Source organism: Danio aesculapii, chromosome 6 (genome assembly GCF_903798145.1).
Source record: "Danio aesculapii chromosome 6, fDanAes4.1, whole genome shotgun sequence".
Lineage (NCBI taxonomy): Eukaryota > Metazoa > Chordata > Actinopteri > Cypriniformes > Danionidae > Danio > Danio aesculapii.
The window spans coordinates 40,184,606-40,204,703 of record NC_079440.1 but is presented as its reverse complement, the minus strand read 5'-3'; the positions used below and the strand labels follow the sequence as shown (position 1 = coordinate 40,204,703).

The window sequence follows — 20,098 nt, the reverse complement described above, 5'->3', positions numbered from 1 at the left end:
AATTTAAATGATTTCTGACACTTTCCCCTGAGGGGTCATGAATCTGTTTCCTCCTGTCTGTTTTTTGGCAGGGTTCTGTTGGATGTTGCAGATATAAGGCATGAAGGGTGAATAAATGATGAAATGACTATTAAATAAAACATGCTGACCTGGATCTCGGCCGTGATGGCAGCATTCAAAGCAGACTCCAACCCTCCATCTGCCATCAGACTACTAACCAAGAGGTCGATCATGAAGCGACGGCCAGGACTTACACTCATCTCATTAGCAGATGCTAAAAAACACAGAAACGCTTTTGACCAACAACACTCTGCTTTTTTTTTTAACCTCAGCTTATACAATGGTGCCAAGATGACACTTATCCACAAATACTGATATAAATGGAACACAGAATAAAAATAAAGGAAAGCAGATGCCAATAGTATTAAGTATTAATTCAAGCTGTTTTTCCAAGCACAGATTTCATGCACTGACCTGCATTGGGCAGCAGTGAGGACAGGGCTCTTGCTCGTTCCTCTGCAGTGGGCAGTAGCACTGACCAGCCACTCTGGAGCACGGTTTGGGCGGCAGCCTGCACAGTGTTTAGCACCCCCGCGTTGCTGGCCAGAGTCACCACCGTCTGCTTGAGGTTATTAAGCAGCACACTGCCCAGGCCCAGACCCAGCTCCTCAGGATCCACCTGATTACTGATGGCTGCATGAAGCTGGGCACAAAACAAAAATCCTCATTTTAAAGCAATGTGCCATGACATTCCCCACCAATCAAACTGATATTTTTGAAGCAATAAACCTACAAAACTCGTCAAGAGGTATGATTGTGTAATTTAAACTACACTGCTCAACAAGACTGCGTTTGTTTGATAAAAACAGTAAAAAAAAAGCAAACATGTTAAATATTATTAGTTTAAAAAAACTATTTTCTTATTAATTATGGTTTAAAGTACAAATTAAAACTAACCAAATGATTTTGTTACCTTACATTGATAGTTTTGAACTTGTAATCTAAAATTAAAATCTGAAAATGCACTTGCTGTTTTTTTAATTAAATACTCATGCTGCATCCGAAACTGCCTACTACTCAGTAGGTTCTGCATTTAAATTTAAATATACTACTCATATACAGTATGAATGCAAGCAGTATAAATGGAATTTGGACGTACTACATCTGCCATTTTGTTATCATCACGTGACCTACCCCTGTGAGTTGCGTCGCTTCACTCCCATTCATGAATTCTCTCACGATGCATCGTGGGATAGAGCAGCATGCATCGGATGCACACTTGAGAATCTCGCCGGAAGTAGTAGGTCATCTGGTTATTTCTCGCATACTGATTTTCGAATTCTATGAATACTACTCGGCTCGCATACTGTTTTTAGCGTACTCTATAGTATGGAAGTATGTGATTTCGGACGCAGACTCAGATTAGGTGACTTTGAGGTATTGGGTGTGGCTAACATACTTAACCACGCCCCTCCAGTGGTCAGTTTTGACAACAAACAGAATTGGTGAAGAGGTGTCTTAAGTTGCAACTCTACCGAAACCCTTTTCCAGCACTTTCTGAAAGACATGCCTACTTTACTACAACCAATCAGCTCACAGAAATAAACCACAAAATAAGCCACGCCCACTGTTTTCTCATTTAATATTCCGTTTTTCTAGGAACTGCATCACAATACAAAAAAAATTTGAAAATGGTCACAGCTTTTAATTCATGCGCACTTTAAAATCTTATTTATTTCTGTGATCTAAAGCCGAATCATTACTCCACTCTTCGTTATCACATTATACTTCAGTAAGTATTATAATGTTCTCTGTTGTGCTCAAGAAGCTTGGTTGGTTTGCTTCAGTATTTTACATAAATTGCTCAAGAGTCAAAATAAAGATTTATTTTTCAATTAAAATCTTTGTTTTGAACTTACATTTTATTATTCTGTAATAAAAGTATCAAACTCAGGTAATTGCTACAATCATTAGTAATTATTAAGTATTAGTAATAATTGATCATAAAAGTACAGCAAATGTAAACTAAACTGGCCATAGTGTATGAATGTGTGTGAAAATGCAAGACTGTATGGGTATTTCTCAGTACTGGGTTGCGGCTGGAAGAGCAACCACTCCGTAAAACTTATGGTGGAATAGCTGGTGGTTCATTCTGCTGTGGCGACCTCATATAAATATGTATAACAGAGGCCAACTAGCGAAGTACTATAGAGGTAAACCTCACTCCTCAAACCTCTAAAGGTGCTCTAGCAACAAAGCTAGAGGCCATGGCCCTAGCCTCCTTGTGGGAGCAACTAACTTCAATACTGTGAATTGCCAGTTCGTTCCTAGCTCAGTGCAGGTTGGGTACAGTGGGACCGGTGGGTTACACATGGTGGCTCTTCCGGGATGGGAGTGAGGTTTGGAGGGGTGAGTGTAACGAAGGCCAGTTAGCGAAGTGCTATGTAGGTAAACCTCACTCCTCTGACCTCTAAAGGGGCTCTGGCGACAGATGCTAGAGGCCATGGTCTTTAGCCTCCTTGTTAGAGCAACTGACTCCATGCAAAGAATTGCTGGTTTGATTCCAGCTCAGCGCAGGTTGGGTACAGTAGGACCGGTGGATCGCACATGGGGGCTCATCCGGGATGGGAGTGAGGTTTGGAAAGGTGAATGTAAAGGACGCCACCTAGCAAAGTTCTATGCAGGTAAACTTCACTCCTCTGACTTTTAAAGGTGCTCTAGCGACAGATGCTAGAGACCATGGTCTTTAGCCTCCTGTTTAAAACAACCGACTACATACAAAGAATCGCAGATTCTATCCCAGCTTAGCGCGGGTTAGGTGCAGTAGGACCGGTGGGTTACACATGGGGGCTCGTCAGGGATGGAAGTGAGGTTTAGAGGGGTGAGTGTAATGGAGGCCAGCTAAATAAGTGCTATGCAGGTAAACCTCACTCCTCTGACCTCAAAAGGTGCTCTATCGACAGACGCTAGAGGCCATGGTCTTTAGCCTCCTTGTTGGAGAAACCGACTCCCATGCAAAGAATCACCGGTTCAATCCCAGCTCACACTGGGTTGGGTACAGTAGGACCGGTGGTTTACACGTGGGGGCTCGTCCGTATTACTCTATTATTAATCTATTGTAAATGGGTGAGGAGAAAAACACACGCACGCGCGCACGCACGCACACACACACACACACACACACACTGACCTGTAGTCTGAGCAGGTTGAGAGCTGCCACGACCATGCATTCTTTCTCCTGTGGTGGTGGCCAATCAGAGCTGCCATCCATGCCCTCACTGACCTGGCGCAGAAGCAGGTCCAGCTGGTCGAAAGTCATAGTGCACACGTCTACCACGAAGGGTACTCTGAGACCCACAGACCACTCAGAGCAGGATGACCATGAAAAACTCTGAGACAAAAGATAAAGATAGGTAGAATGCAATATGCAACGAATCACATCTTGGTGAAAGAAGGGACCTACCTGGCCAGGACCGCAGGAGATGCCTACTATGTGTTTGGAGTTGAGGCCTGGCAAGGCTTTGGGCTGCTTCTTATTGGAAAAGAGTGTGTCAAAGTGCTGTAGTTTGTCATTACTGCCCCAGCTGTGCACCTCTCCTTCTTCTGTGAGGGCCAGGCAGTGTGTGGAGCCAACCGCTACATCCACCACCCTCTTGCCTAAATTAATAAAGATTGAACGGTAAGAGCAAACGTCACATTAAATGCAGATGCAAACTCAAGCCAAAGGTACCATATTTTAAAAATGCATGTGCTGATTAGGGTCAACATATCATTACATCTGTAACTTCCATAGAATTCAAAATTATAAGCCATCCCAGGAAACTAATGAGTTTTCAAATATTGATGTTGAAGCAAGACAATTTTATGAAACACAATGAAGTCACATATTCTGTCATTGCATAACAATCACCTGCTATAAGCTTGTTTTTCTACCCCAAATGCACATGCAAATGCAAAGGGTTTGTCTATATTTGACCCAATGTGGGGTGCAACTATCCAGTATTCTTTAGCATGTGTGTGTGTTTTATGAGCTGAATGTAGCAACATCATTGATTTTAATAAAAGAAAACGCTGGGTTGTTTTAACCCAATGTATGGGTGTACAAACCCAACCGCTGTATTCATTTTTTCAATTCAACTTAAATCACGTTTTTTTAACTTAAGTGTTGGGTTTGTCCATATTTAACCCATTACTGGGTTAATGTTTTATGAATGTTTTTGAATTCCTTGCATTTCCACAATAATCACATATCATTTCTAAAGCAGAAAAGTAGTTTTATGAAACACAAATGCTGGGTTGTTTCAACCAAACATTGGGTAAAAAGATGTCATTTAAATTAAAAAAAAAAAAAAAAAAAAAAGGTTTGTCCATTTTTGACCCAATGCCGGTGTGCAACTATCCATTACTTTTTAGCATGCATATGTTTCATGAGCTGAATGTAGCGACATCATTGTTTTTAATGATGTATGGGTTAAAGATGTACAAACCCAACCGTTGTGTTCAATTTTTTCAATTCAACTTAAATCACATTTTTTAAACTTAAATATTGGGTTTGTCCATATTTGACCCAATGCTGGGTTAATGTTTTATAAATATTTTTGAATTCCTTCAATATAAAAATCACATGCATTTCTACAATAATCACACATCATTCCTCAAGCAAACATTTAGTTTTATGAAACACAAATGCTGGGTTTATCTATAATAATTTTACTTCAGAGTTATTCATGGAAGTTTGACTGGAATAAAGGCATTTTCTATTATTAAGCTCTTTAAAGAAAAAATTCATTGCCTTAAAAAAACACTGTTGCGCAATGACTTACCTAATTAACCTTTTAAATGGCACTTTAACACTAGTATACTCTCATCTTGGCAAAGACAGAAGCAACTACTTATTAAAACAACAAATTATTAAACAATTAAACTACAAATTAACACATTATTGTTTTAAAAAGGTGTTAATAAAACCCCTTGAAAAAGCACTTGGAAATTAACTTAAAAACAATAATTTCATAGGAGGGCTAATAATTTTACCTGTATAATTCAACTGTATATATAATATTAAATGCAGGGAAAGACCTGATTTCAACTATCTGATACTGATAAGATATAGACTGAGAAAAGTTCTAGGTTAACAAACAATACAGTTCTCAATAAGATCTGCAAAGTGTCAAGAAATTGTCATACTTGGTTTGCCTTCAGTAAAAAACCCAATAGTTAAAAACAAAAGAAAAACACTGAACCTTGCAGACTGTCAAGTAGTTTTGGATAGCGGACATGTTCATCAGTGCCGTGTCCGAGTCTTTGATTGTCTCCTTTGCCCCAGGTGTAAACCTGTCCATCTTTAGTGAGCGCTACGGAGAACTGGCTCCCACAGCACACCTTCACAATATCCAGATCCTGGAGCTTCTCCACCAGTTTTGGCGTTTTGCATCCATCACTGCCCCCTCGGCCCAGTTTCCCATAATCTCCATCACCCCATGACCATACCTGACCTGTAGAGCAATCAAGAGAAAACTGATCGCATCATTCAATCATTACAATAAAAGCAGTAAGATGTCAGATATCACACCATTCTCAGTCACAGCAAGCGTCTGAGCATCTCCGCTTCCACACGCCACATCGATCACCTTCAGCCCCTTCAGTGCAGTTACCAGCATGGGAGTGGTCTGGTCTTCACTGGAGCCTTGAGGATCAATAAACACATTTGCGTCATTTCACTTTGTCCCAAAGTGAAATACCACATGTCATGGTATAAACAGGATTGTACTGTATTTACCATGACCCAGTCTGCCGTAGTTTCCTCTGCCCCATGTGTGGAGCTCTCCATCTGCTGTGATGGCTGCGCTGTATGTGCTGCCACAGGCAATATGCACAACCTGCTTTCCTACCGGCCTCCCTGAGAATACTGAAATCATAGTGGGCTCCTCTAAATACCTGTGAATGCACAAGAAATATACAATATTTATCTTGGATAATTTGTTGGAAGAATTAAATATATATTTTACGCTTTATATAACTGGTTCTGCATAAGTCTTGATTTTGAAGATGCTGTTCCCATGCTGTTTTCTGGGAATACATTCAGGGGAAATGTATAGTGGTCGCCACAAAAATATTAATCAGCAATTTTATATACAAGCAAAGTTTAACTAATACTGATCTCCAATCTTATATAAGTGTGTGATTTTACTGTAACTTTTGATCATAAATCAAATGTAATGCTTAACCTTTTTTGTCATTCCCAATGCAAATTTGTGTTACATTTACAAGGGAATTGAAATAAGATAAGAATTTGGTAAGAACTTATAGATCAAAAAAACTGATGATATAAAGCAAGTGTATGATAAAAACATGTACAACTTCTTAAACAAAAATTAACTTCTGCATTTTAAGTTAATGTATAATAAAGTATGTCTAGATATTTGTATGGTAAAACAATAAAGAGAGGATTCAGGAATCTATTTATTTTTTGTAGTTATTTTGAAACATTTTACCTTCCCCTCACGCCACCACAACAACATCAGCACAATTCTATCCCACTATCATCCTGTAAAGGCATTTTCCCATATTTTCAATCTGTCTATGAAGGGTGACAATAAACATTAAAGAGCCCATATTATACATGAAATAGGGTCATATTTAGGTTGTAAGGGTCTCCAACAACAGTCTAATATGCATGCAAGGTCATAAAACACTTTGATGGTCTTATAACCTGCATTTATTTTTACCTAATTATCCCAACGACTCCCATATGAATCGTTCAGCGATTCATTTGTTCCCAACCCCCTCCTCAGCGCGAAGCTAATCTGCACTGATTGGACCGATGACAGCCTGCTGCGATTGGTCGACAGTGACAGGCTTCAGCGCGAGACAGAGTGAAATGCCCAGCTGGTAATCAACAATATAAAAGTAGTCACAGTGCACACGCGCTTCATAGTGTAAGGCTTTTTTCACACACACACACAACCCTCCTCAGAAGAACTGGGGAGATCGACGCGAGTCTCTCTCTCTCCCTCTCCCTCTCTCTCTCTCACACACACACACAACGCTCCTCAGAAGAACTAGGGAAAGCGACGCGAGTCTCTCTCTCTCTCTCTCTCTCTCACACACACACACACAACGCTCCTCAGAAAAACTAGGGAAAGCGACGCGAGTCTCTCTCTCTCTCTCTCTCTCACACACACACACAACGCTCCTCAGAAAAACTAGGGAAAGCGACGCGAGTCTCTCTCTCTCTCACACACACACAACGCTCCTCAGAAGAACTAGGGAAAGCGACGCCAGTCTCTCTCTCCCTCTCTCTCTCTCTCACACACACACACACACACACACACACACACACACAACGCTCCTCAGAAGAACTAGGGAAAGTGACACAAGTCTCCTGTCTCCTAGCTTACGATCGATCGCCATAGCAACGACAAACGGCAGTGGAACGCGAGCTCACAAAAGCCTTTAACGTAAAATCCGTAAACAAAGCGGCACGCGTCGCGTTTTTAACGTGGCTTACATGTGATAAGAGAATATAAAGAGTAACCGCGTGTACTGTACCAGGTTAACAACTCATCTTTGGGTAGAGACTGTCAATATTATCCATCTGAGCACAGCGTGACTTCATTCGACCGGCGGCGTCTGTGTGTGTGTGTCTAGTGTTTTTTCTGTGTTAGTGGGCGGGGCCGCAGGTTTCAAATCTCCCTGGTTTGCGCGCGTAACTACTGGCGAGGCTTGTGTTTCGTGGCTGCGTCATCGCGAAACACCTAATGACTCGTTATCAAGACGACTCGTTTGAAGCACTATGAGTCGACTCTTTTATAGATGAATCAATAGTTTTAAACACTGTACACTTACAGATTTAAGCCTTAGCTGGATATTTCACTTCACTTAGAGCTGTGTTACACACTACATGGAAGGGCATTTTCAAAAACCCATAATAGGGGCTCTTTAAAGTGCCGATCCTCCCTATACGCGACTCATACTACCGAACCACCAGGGGGGGCCCCTTGCTCTTAAATGTGAATCTGTTCAGTGCTTTCATTTTATTTAGGCATGAAAACACTTTAAAATTAACATAAAAACTGCAGGATTCACTTCCTTTTCATTACAGGAACAATTACCCCTCCTATGCAATCCTCAAAATAGTCAGTTCATGTAGCGGTGCATGACTGTCAGACACACTCCATAGTGATAAATAGACGATGTTTTCCAAACGGATTCTGTACGTGCGATTTGAAACGGTACAAAAATGGAAACTCTGGGTTTTGGGTGCGTGTTTGAACTGACATAATAATAATAATAATAATAATAATAATAATGTCTAAACATGTCGATCTTGGTGGGTTTTCTTTTAAACACAACAAATTAAATGAGCATTAAAAAGTTAGGAAAGCAATCGAATGCTTTCATTATAGATCGGTGCATTTTTAAAGTGACATCTAGCTCTGTTATTTAATGTGATTAAACTAAAAAATCTAAATGATAGATTCATTCACTGCTCTGCTTTAATCAGAGTGTTTATATTATAACAGTGAAGAAAAGGTTAATGAGAATTGATAACATGACTCAATTTCTTTATAATTGCTATTAATTTTAATAGGTTAAATGGTTTAATTCATTTGCAGCCTTTTTTAATGTATGCTATTTATTCCATTCTTTGTAAATAATAATAACAATAATAAACATATCACTGACCGTTTCAAATGATGAATGGATTTATCAAATTGGGGAATTTCTTTTTTTTTTTTTCACATCCCAATGATGACAGGTATGAGCATCAGTTACAATTATTGCGTGTTGCTATCATAAATCCAACAAACACAAATAAATATTTTCAAAAACAAAACAAAACAAAAAACTCACAAAAAAAAAAACGCTTTTACAATGCATCTCACTACAATGATCCTTTTCAACCCCTTCAAAAATGGCAAATATTTTCCCCATCTTGTCTGATAAACTTATCAAGTAGTCTGCATGTCATTTTTTCATAGGCTGCCACCTACCCCAATTCCGTAACCTATTCTTAAAATGATAATAAACCTGCTGACCCCTCGCCTCATAATAATTTGTCTCCCAATTATGATACTTATTTGAATCCACTTCACATCATCTTCACATCAAACGCTGAATTGAAGACTTTGAATTTAAATGTAAGTAAAAGATCTTTAGATCTGCAGAAACTCTCTGACATCGGTGTGCTCTTACGTAGTGTCTCCATGTCCCAGCCTGCCTCCATCTCCACAACCCCAGGAGAAAACCTCCCCGTTGACTGAAAGAGCCAAATAATGCTGCCCATCAGGATGAGCTGCAAGCTTCATTATTTTCCTGGACGTCAGTGCGTGGACTAGCATAGGTGCCTGAAGGAAAATAACAGGTTTATTGATTTAGAAAAAACGCAACAGTAATACGCAAACACTTAGTTTAGTTTGTAACGGGACATGAAAAAAAAAAAAACAGAAAGAATCTAATAAGATGGGAGACTCACTAGTGAAGTGCTTTTGTAGTTTTGTGTGTAGACAGCACCAGTGATGGTCAGGATAAGGAAACCCTTCTCCGAGCAGACAATCTGCGTGACACCCAGATTTGACAGTGCCTTGCACTGAATTGGTCCATTCACATTAGCATAAGGCTTCCATCCAAGCAGACCCCAACCGATCACCTCCTGCAGTGTGCCCTGGAAATGGAAAGAGAATGAACTCTATGAACACCCAATTCCAATTCTACCCCTTAGTCCTTCCCATAACCCCTACCCCTCGTTTTGCACATTCACGTGAAGGGGTAGGAGTGCCCCAATTCTCTTTAACGCGAAGGCATAGAGCTCAGGGAAAGGGCCAGATATCCCTTGAAACAGAGGTTTTTCAGGAGCACACTCGAAACAAAGGGGTAAGAAATTTTCCCAGAATACACCATCTACAACAGTAGCAGGGCTGCACACGGTAGTAAAGAGATGCACAAATTTGTATTTTTTGTCAATTTTAGGAATTTTTACGACAAGCAATCAAATGTTTTTATATAGGTGTTCGTGTTTTACCATCATGCTTAAAAAAAATAAAAAAATTAAAAATTTAATTAAATTAAATTAAAAAAAACACTAAAATAAAAACCGCTAAATTTCGCTAACTATAATCCCTAATAATACCTCTCTTATAGCAGTCCCTCAACATTCAGTCACTTGATCGAATACCCTGTCAGAAAAGTCTAGTGGCTGGGAATAGCCTTTTTACAGTGTCTGATATAATGTTAATGTTGTTTTCTTGTTTTTACATACATGAGTATGGCCACAGTCTAAATGCACAGTACAGTTCAATTCTTATTGCCACATTAGATCTTTATGATAACATGATATTGTTGCCTTCAGTGATTTTCTCCAGATAAATACCAAAAAATACCACAACTGGAATAATTTCAGCAGTCGCCATTGTCGATTTCAAATGAAGCAAGAGATCGCGATGAGTGTAGTGTTGTCCCTTTTCTTAACAGTAAATTTTAAAGCCCTTCCCCTTCATACTCTGTTTCAAGGGCAAGGGGAAGGGGTTCAAAATAGAATTGGGATTGGGCCTTAAAATTATTTTGTTTTTCCTCATAGAGGGATTACATCCCAGCATACTGACACCACAGGGACATCACCACACTTAAATCAGTGTTCACTGTGCTCTAGAGAACAGATTCAACACAAACAACTAAAAGGGGACTCTAGGCAACCAGGTAATAGTATTAAGATGACACGATGCTGCTGAGCCTCTGTTACTTCCTGTATGACACAGCAATTAAAATGTCAGTACACGGTTGTTTGTGTTACATGAAGTACCTTGTTAGAAGTAGGTGAGCTGCACTGCGGGGGGCTGCATGGGGCTGCCAGGCGGTCCAAATGTGCCATGATGACTACAGCTGTCTGCCGCAGATCAATGGCCAGGTCATTATCTTGAGGCAGTGTAAGGTAGCGCAGAAAACTCTCATTCGGGCTCAGAGGAGCCGAAAGGATCTGTGAACACAAGAAGTGAGTGTAAGAGCCAGGACACACCAAGTCAACGGTCAGCACTTGAGCAATGTCAGGCAGTGGGTGAGCATCTGTCAGGTTAGTTCGTTGTGTGCCAGACGTCGCCTCTCATCAATGCTGCGAGACGCAAGAGTCAGTGAGAGCGCTCTGATTTGCTGGTCAGTCAACTGATCAGTAGGGGTGTAACAGTATTTGTACTCTGTTTGTGGTTTGGACTGATAGCATTTTCATTAAAAGAGGATTTGGTTTAGAAGCTTACTAAATCTTTGTACAATTACTGATTTTCTGATCTAACAGAATAATACACAGTCTAACTATAAAGTTTTATTTTTCTTTATTTTGTACTTTTGCATCACAAGTAGTTTTTCAGTTCTGTAAAATACTTCTGCCTGATCAGAATAAATAAAAAGCAAGAACTGGAACTTCCTGTTGTACCGTACCCATAATCGAACAGTGACCCCAAAACAGAGGTAGGTTCTGAACCGTGACCTATGTCAGAGTATATACAGGAATCAGAGAGTGAAATTCAATACCTTTTCAGACCTTTATTAAGACTCTTTCCATACATTTTAAGACCTTATAACCACTTTAGGTTTCAACCGGAAACACTAGCGAGATTTTAACTTACAGTAAATTTACTAAATATTAATGTAAGAAATTAATTCAATACTAACCTTTACTCATATACTGAATAAAAACACATTAAGTCTAGCAAATTCAGCAAGTTGGTGCCTATAGAACGGCAGAAATAATGGTGTTGCGGCAATAAACAAAGCAGCATGATGTCAAATCTTGTAGGATTTCATTGATTTCATAAACTATACTGCAACCTGATATTCACAGATTTAATTGAGGCAAACTTTATCATACAAGCATACATTGTATAATCAAAAATTATATAAAATTTACCACCTTGCAAATAGCATTTAAGGCCTATTAATACATTTTAGGGGCTTGTGGAATGACAATACAGATTTCCACCACTTGCAGGTATGGAAAAGTACATCCTCTTAAGCAGGTGCAAAACACATGTTTTAGTTTCAGCCAGATCCGTTTGGTGTGTGCATGTTATGGCCCAGGTGCCACCAGATGAAGCTGACACAAGGCTACAACATAGTCGTTTTTTTGTCGACCCTCATACAGCATCCTGATATTCGCAGATTTAATTTAGGCAAACTTTATCATACAACCATACATTGTATAATCAAAAATGATATAAAATGTAATACCTTGCAAAATATCATTCAAGACTTCTTAATACTTTTTAAGGGCCTTAAATTACTCCACATTGATTTATCAACTTTTAATACTTTAAGACCCCACAGACACCCTGCTTGTGTTCCGTTAAACCCCTACTAACTTTGAAATCCAAATGCTCTAAAGGTTTGTTATCAGCATCAGTGCTCATGTTAGACTGTCTGTTTCTACTTATTCTGAGCTTCACATAATCTAGAATTTAGACCTAGAATGCTGAAATTTTTCCACAACCTTAAATATTATTTCAAGATTTCTTTCATTCATTTCCTAATCTATGTTAAGCTGCTTTGAAACAATCTACATTTTAAAAGGGCTATAGAAATAAAGATGACTTGTCTTCAGCTTTGAATCAGAGCAGGAGGACATAATCAGAAGTGATAAAGCCAAGCATATCGTAAGCCAAGAGGGAACACAAGGAAGCCCGCTGTGGTCACATTTCTCAAATATTTGCGCAAGATATGGATTAACAGACAAGCGTACATGAGCGAATCAAGAAAGCACTGTGAAAATGTTACGTAAATGCTTCTATGATTACAGCTTGTATGTGTGCAGCACTAGTTCCGGTACCTCTTTGTTGAATGACAATACAGATTACCACCACTTGCATGTAGGGATGGGTACCGAAACTCTGTACTTTAACAGTTTCGGTGCTACATTATAAAAGACCGAAGTATCGATAAGCTCTGATGTTAACAGTTCTGCTATCGGTACTGGAGAATTATTGCTGAATAAACTTTACTTAGAGTAGCATAATTAACTGACCAACCTTTTCTAATTTGCGATATTCGATATTCGTCTGCACAGTTGGCAATCTCACATGAGAAATGCTCGTGTTTCCGGCGAGCACGTCAAACATAAAAGCCTTCATAGTTCTCAGCTGCACGCGCGCAATCAGAGGAAGATCGTGCTAAGCGCACACACAAAGCTCACGATAGGCTCGCACACACACAGCTCGTAAGCTTGCAGAGTGAACCAAACAGGTTGTATTTCCTAAGTGGACAGCAACAACGTCCGCTGAAACAAACGCAACAAGTTGTTTTCTTGTATAAGCGGAAACACAAGCAATCTGGCTAAGTGAAACGATCAAACAAAAGTTCATAAACTGTAATGAAAAGTAATGAAAAGTTTTTGACTGCCTAGCTATTAACGGTAACATTCACATCCTTATGCAAGCAGTCAATCACCTAAATTAGTATATTATATAGTTAATTAAACACACATATTCGGTCACAATGAAAACAGTATTTATTTCTGCAGTAGTCTAAATAAATCTTAAACATAAAAAATGCTTTTACATCAGTTGTATTTACAAATATAGCCTAAGAATAGCCTAATAATAAACTATGCTCATTAAGAAATGATAAAAAACTGCTTATTTTTACGTTGCAAGATACTCCAAAAGTGTAATAAAAACACAGTTAACTCCCAAAACAACGTTAACTCATTTATGTGAATGCGTTAATTAAAAATCATAAACATTATCTCTTTTAACTGCACTTTGCAACTCAAAGAGGGTATTTTCAACTGTAGGCAGCACAATAAACCAAGAAAGATCCCAACTTCTGCCATAAAAGGCAGACATGTTGATTTTTATCCAGAAGAATGGTTAAAAACAGAGTCAGTTTCCTTCAAACCATTGTACATTCTTTTACAGGAAAAAATAATTTTTGTTTGTTTTACTTCGTTTTATTTTCAATTAAAAACATAATAATAAAACAAAGTGGTGTTTATTCTGTTTAATTAGTTTTTTTTCCTTTCATAAAAAACAGTACAATAAGTACTGATAAGAGGACAGTTAAAGTACCGAACCGATAAGTGGCAACGATAAAAGTAGTAATAGCGATAAAACCTTAATGATACCTATCCCTACTTGCAGGTATGGAAAGGTACATCCTCTTAAGCCGGTGCAAAACACATATTTTAGTTTCAGCCAGATCCGTTTGGTGTGTGCACGTTATGGCCCAGGTGCCACCAGATAAAGCTGACACAAGGCTACAACATAGTCAGTTTTTTGTAGACCCTCATTCTTAAACTTTAACCAAATGTGTTACAAGCAACCTGGAAGGACAGTAAAGTTATCACTATAATTTGATGATCTCACCTCAATCTCCTCTTCAGGAACAGGCTCCTCCTTACTGCTGTGGATGTTCTGGAAGCGCTGCAGGAGGGGCAGTAACGGGGCGCTGGTGCCTTGGGTGGAGCGCTCATTATCCATTTCTCTGGTTCCACTGTCCCAGAGCTTCAGAAGCAGCAGAACTGCTGACAGCAGCTGACTACAGTACAAAAACATAAACAAGCAGTTTAGAGACTTGATTTATGAATGAAGAAAAATTATTTTAAAAAATAAAAATAAAAAAAATAAAAATAAAATAAATAAATATATATAAATAAATATATAAATAAATAAATAAATAAATATATATATTTTTAGTATATATAAATATAAATATATATATATATATATATATATATATATATATATATATATATATATATATATATATATAAATTCATAACAAAAATGTAAAAATGGTACACGCAAGGTTTAAAATGAAAAACTAAGTGTGAAAATGGCTTTTGGACACAGACAATATTTCTTGGAATGTTCATGTAAGAGCACGCTGAATACCTGAGAGTTCCTCGCTGCACTGCGAGCTCCAGCAGGATGGCAAGGGCCAAGTGCTGATCCTGCAAGGGAATGTTACTGGGCGCTTTTCCACTGGCACTTCCATGGATGTCACTAAAAAAACAAAATATAGCAATATAAGCATAAAAATGTCAGCAATCAATCAAAATGTGTTTCTCTAACTAAGTGATGCAATGACAGGAATTAACTTCTTAACTAGAAATCTTTTAAATATATTAAAATAAAGTTATTTTAAATTGTAACATTAATTAAATATTTTATCACTGCATTTTGTGATCCAATAAATAAATATTGATGAGTAAAATATTTTAGAATTCTTTAAACCTTGTGAATTTATGCAAAATCCTATCAATATGTCTGCTTTGAGAATAGTAGTAAACCTTAGGAATTTGGTAGCCCTCTCGACCACCTCCAGCCAAACGGGAGATACAGTGCCCTCATCAAACAGAGTAGCTTCTGGAAGAGCCCGCAGAGCATCCAGAGACTCCTGCAGTAACTCACTGCACAGGTCTGCATCATCTCCTGACAGGGCACAAACAATTGTCAATATAAAACTACAGAGTGTATGTTAAAAAAGGCTGTGATTTAGCAAGCAGGCAGTCTGCTCTGTCAAACGCAGAGATTTTTAAAATTCTTCCCAATCAAAGCACTGTCTGATGGTCACTTTCATCATGTCTTGAGCTTGTTTCTTTAACACATGACCCTCAGCACTGCACTTGACTGCAGATCAGGTTAAAAACAGTTTGGATTTAAAAGAATTAAAAGACACGTTTCTGCTTCTTTTTCCAATTATTCATATGACAGCAAGAGCCATTCATCATCCACGTTTTGTCTTGTGGATCAACTCCTGAAATTGTTTTTTGTAAATATGAAATTGTACATAAATAAGGAAGGGTAGAGGGTGTACTCTTGATTTAGACATAAAGGCAAATTATTAGGGGTGTATTCCCACCATATACAGTTGAAGTCAGAATTATTAGCCCCCGATTGAATTATTTTTTTTTTTTATTTAGATATTTTTCCCAAATAATGTTTAACAGAGCAAGGAAATTTTCACAGTATGTCTGATAACATTTTTTCTTCTGGAGAAAGTCTTATTTGTTTTATTTTGGCTAGAATAAAAGCAGTTGTTAATTTTTTTAAAACCATTTTGAGGTCAAAATTATTTGCCCCATTAAGCTACAATTTTTTGATAGTCTACAGAACAAACCATTGTTATAATATAACTTGCCTATACTCCAACCTGCCTAGTTAACCTAATTAACCTAGTTTAGCCTTTAAATGTCACTTTAAGGTGTATAGAAGTGTCTTGAAAAATATCTAGTCAAATATTATTTACTGTCATCATGGCAAAGATAAAATAAATCAGTTATTAGAAAGGAGTTCATATGAGAATTGGGGGAAAAATAAACAGGGGGAGGGGCTAATAATTATGGTGGGGCTAATATTTCTGACTTCAACTGTATGTACTGTACCTGTTATGAGGTTAGTGCATTACTGCTGTTTAACAACTTGTCTAGCTTAATTAGGTTAACTACACATGTAAGATTAGTTAGGCAAGTCATTGAACAAAAGTGGTTTGTTCTAATCGAGACAAAAAAAAAAAATCTTTAGGGGTTTAATAATATTGACCTTGAAAATTATTTTGAAAATGTTTTTATTCCAGCCAAACTAAAATACTTTCTCCAGATGAAAAAATATAATAGGAAATACTGTGAAAATGTTCTTGCTCTGTTAAAGACCACTTGGGAAATATTTGAAAAAGAATAAGAATTTGGCAGGAAGGCAACTAATTTTTCCTTCATCTGTACATCCATTACTAAATATTCATTTCTTGTCTATGATAAACTAAATAAAAATATAAAAATAAAATTAGACAATGTTATACAGTTAAAAAGATATTAAATATCCAAGTAAGTTCAAATGGGTTAAAGTTTGGTGTCCATTTCGAATTACATTCATAAATAAGATTTATAATCATAGCATATTAACATAGAATATAAACAAAATGACAGTAAAATGTCTACTTTAATGTTTTTACTAACTTGTAAGAAAAAAAATATTAGTGAAATGTTTCATTCTTATTCAGCATAACAGAAATATTCATGTACAAATTACGCTAGATACTTTACTATTACTAAAGAGCTCTACCTTTTAAAATTAACGAAATAGTAAGTATTTATACTCAATGCGATTATATTTTAAATATAAAAAACTCTTGAGTGGTAAATATTTCAAATAATGAGTAGAATTTTTGGGCAGCACTATGATCTTTAATTCTTTCAATTTGGGATAGAATGACTTGTTCTGTTTCCACTTTTTTGGCACACAAAATGTTCTTATAATAAACTGAATTCAATGTTAGTGGGTGTCTTTTTAAATCCTAATTAATAACTATCATTACTTTTTGGCTCATACAAATCTTCAATTGATTACTTTCTTTTAAATTTGAACTTAAATGGACTCGATCCTAAAGATAGCATTACCTTTAAAATCATTACTCAAAACAGTAAAACTAAAGACAAACATATAATACACATCAATGTTTTACTCAAAATTTCTGAGTGTAAATACTTTAAAGCCGACCTTCTAATAAACCAACAACCCACCTCTAAGTGCTATCACACCTCTGATGTCTATTTCCTACCAAAAACAGGAAAACCTGGACACTATAAACTTTATCACAGGATAAACATTCACCCTTCCTCTCACACATCTGCCTCCTCCCTTTCCTATCCCCTTCTTTTCTCTCCTATCCTCACGACTGATCACAATGCAGCTCAAATCCAGCTCTCAGCCATTCAATGGAATGTGCATATGGCTCAGGTTTCAGGGCGGCTTTATTTCCCGGGCCAGAGCCTGCATCCACCCATTCCCTGTGGACACTGTGCTGCACCGCTTTCAACATCTAAACCAATCACAACTACGTTGAAATCTTCAGCCCAGACATGAGATTTCAGCTGCTAGGAGAACTTTTTTGCTCACATCTGCACTTAAAGGGACAGTTCACCCAAAACTGAACCTTCGATCATCAATTACTCACCCTTCATTTATAACAAACCAGTTTGAGTTTCATTTTTCTGTTGAACACAAAAGAAGATATCTTGATGAACATTGCAAACTGGAAACCATTGACTATTTTCCTACTATAGAAGTCAATGGTTACTGATTTCTAAAGTTCTTCAAAATATCTTTTGTGTTTTCTTTTGATTAAAAGTTTAGAAATATTTGAGGGTCAGTAAATAGTGAGTAAATATGAACTTTTGGGTAAACCATCTCATTTTCATTCATTCATTCATTTTCTTTTCGGCGTAGTCCTTTTATTAATCCGGGGTCGCAAACAGCGGAATGAACCGCCAACTTATCCAGCACGTTTTTACGCAGCTGATGCCCTTCCAGGTGCAACCGATCTCTGGGAAATAATTACACACACTCATTCACACTTATACACTACGGACAATTTAGCCTACCCAATTCACCTGTACCACATGTCTTTGGACTGTGGGGGAAACCGGAGAACCCGGGTGAAACCCACGCGAATGCAGGGAGAACATGCAAACTCCACACAGAAATGCCAACTGACCCAGCCGAGGTTCAAACCAGCGACCTTCTTGCTGTGAGGCGACAGCACTACCTACTGTGCCACTGCGTCGTCCCCATCTCCTTTTCCTACCTGACAGAGACTAACAAACAGCTGAAAACAAAAACAATCTGCTTCACTGTTCTAAATGTAGGTTTTATAGAAAAATTTGACAAAAACTCAATAAAAGTGACTATTATTGATTAGGTCAGAAACAGCTAGTGATGTTCTAATACACTTTTTTCCCCTTCACCATACCGAATCCGATACCTGAGCTTAGGGTATTGGCTGAGTATTGAATTGATACCTGAGGGTGTACTCACACTAGACTTGCCGGACTGTGCCCGGGTGTGTTTCCCGGTTCATTTGACAAGTGTGAGTGCTCCAAATTGGGGCCAGGCATGGTTCAGTTGGCCAGCCCTGGCCTGGTTGGAAGAGGTGTGCCAAAGCGCATTTCAGCTGGGCTTTGGTACGCTTGTAGTGCGAGTACAAAACTGAAGACGCAACATCACTTTTAAGGGTCTTTTCATATGGATTTATTAATCAACTTACTTTTCAATGAACGCGAACTGTCATAGTTTATTAAAGACACAAACCCCTCACTGCATGTTAGCTGCACCTTCAGTAATACTCATAATACCTGCAGCACAATGACTTAATGAACATTCATGAGCATCAAAGTTGTGGATCTGTTCGGCAAAATATTTGACTGCGGGTCACTGCATATCAAACGACTTAAAATAATACAAAACAATATAACTAAAGCAATCTCAATTATGCTGAACGAAAGCACTTCTCTTCCTGTTAACTGAACAGTCGCCAATCATCAATTACGTAAGCCTGCTCCGGCTCAGAAGGTAAAATGCAGTGTGACTGCAGGTCATCGGAGAGATTAGGGGGCACAAGCGTGCTTTGGCACGGTTCAAGGCAACTGTACCTAGTGTGAATACATGCATGTTTAGAAACGGTGCTTCAGACTTATCCATTTAAAAAAAAACATGAACAAATACATACAGTGTGCTAGAGTATTTTTCTTAGCTGACATTTCTATTATCAAACATTAAACAGTAATATTATTTACTGTGCTTTACTGAAACAAGTTCAGACACATATAAAGCTTATCTATTCAAAAAAATCTATTCATATATTTACAGTATAACTATATAAAATCAGTGTAAAACTGAAGAAATACAAATATATATGAAAAATAGAGAAAAATAAACTGTTTGGAACTTAAATAGACCTTTAAAGTTTCCCATCTCTCATTATTTTAAAGTGCTACAGTTGAAGTCAGAATTATTAGCCCCCCTTTGAATTTTTTTTCTTTTTTTTAAATTTCCCAAATGATGTTTAACACAGCAAGGAAATTTTCACAGTATGTCTGATAATATTTTTTCTTCTGGAGAAAGTCTTATTTGTTTAATTTCGGCTAGTATAAAAGCAGTTTAAATTTTATGAACCATTTTAAGGTCAAAATGATTAGCCCCTTTAAGCTAATTTTTTTTTGACTGTCAACAGAACAAACCATCATTATACAATAACTTGCCTAATTACCCTAACCTGCCTAGTTAACCTAATTAACCTAGTTAAGCCTTTAAATGTCACTTTAAGCTGTATAGAAGTG

General features: G+C 37.7%; 1 protein-coding gene across 1 annotated transcript in view; it reads right to left on the bottom strand.

The window, feature by feature from the left end:
* Positions 1–20,098, bottom strand: part of herc2 (HECT and RLD domain containing E3 ubiquitin protein ligase 2) — a 104,571-nt gene that overhangs the window by 68,194 nt on the left and 16,279 nt on the right. The window contains exons 6-18 of the mRNA XM_056460167.1: positions 15,275–15,416; positions 14,877–14,987; positions 14,349–14,520; positions 10,802–10,975; positions 9,479–9,667; positions 9,199–9,350; positions 5,780–5,937; positions 5,573–5,686; positions 5,244–5,495; positions 3,464–3,657; positions 3,191–3,391; positions 475–703; positions 150–274 (exon numbers count right to left, since the gene is read on the bottom strand). Coding sequence (XP_056316142.1) covers positions 150–274; positions 475–703; positions 3,191–3,391; positions 3,464–3,657; positions 5,244–5,495; positions 5,573–5,686; positions 5,780–5,937; positions 9,199–9,350; positions 9,479–9,667; positions 10,802–10,975; positions 14,349–14,520; positions 14,877–14,987; positions 15,275–15,416 — 2,213 coding nt within the window. The remainder of the gene's footprint in view (positions 1–149; positions 275–474; positions 704–3,190; positions 3,392–3,463; positions 3,658–5,243; positions 5,496–5,572; positions 5,687–5,779; positions 5,938–9,198; positions 9,351–9,478; positions 9,668–10,801; positions 10,976–14,348; positions 14,521–14,876; positions 14,988–15,274; positions 15,417–20,098) is intronic.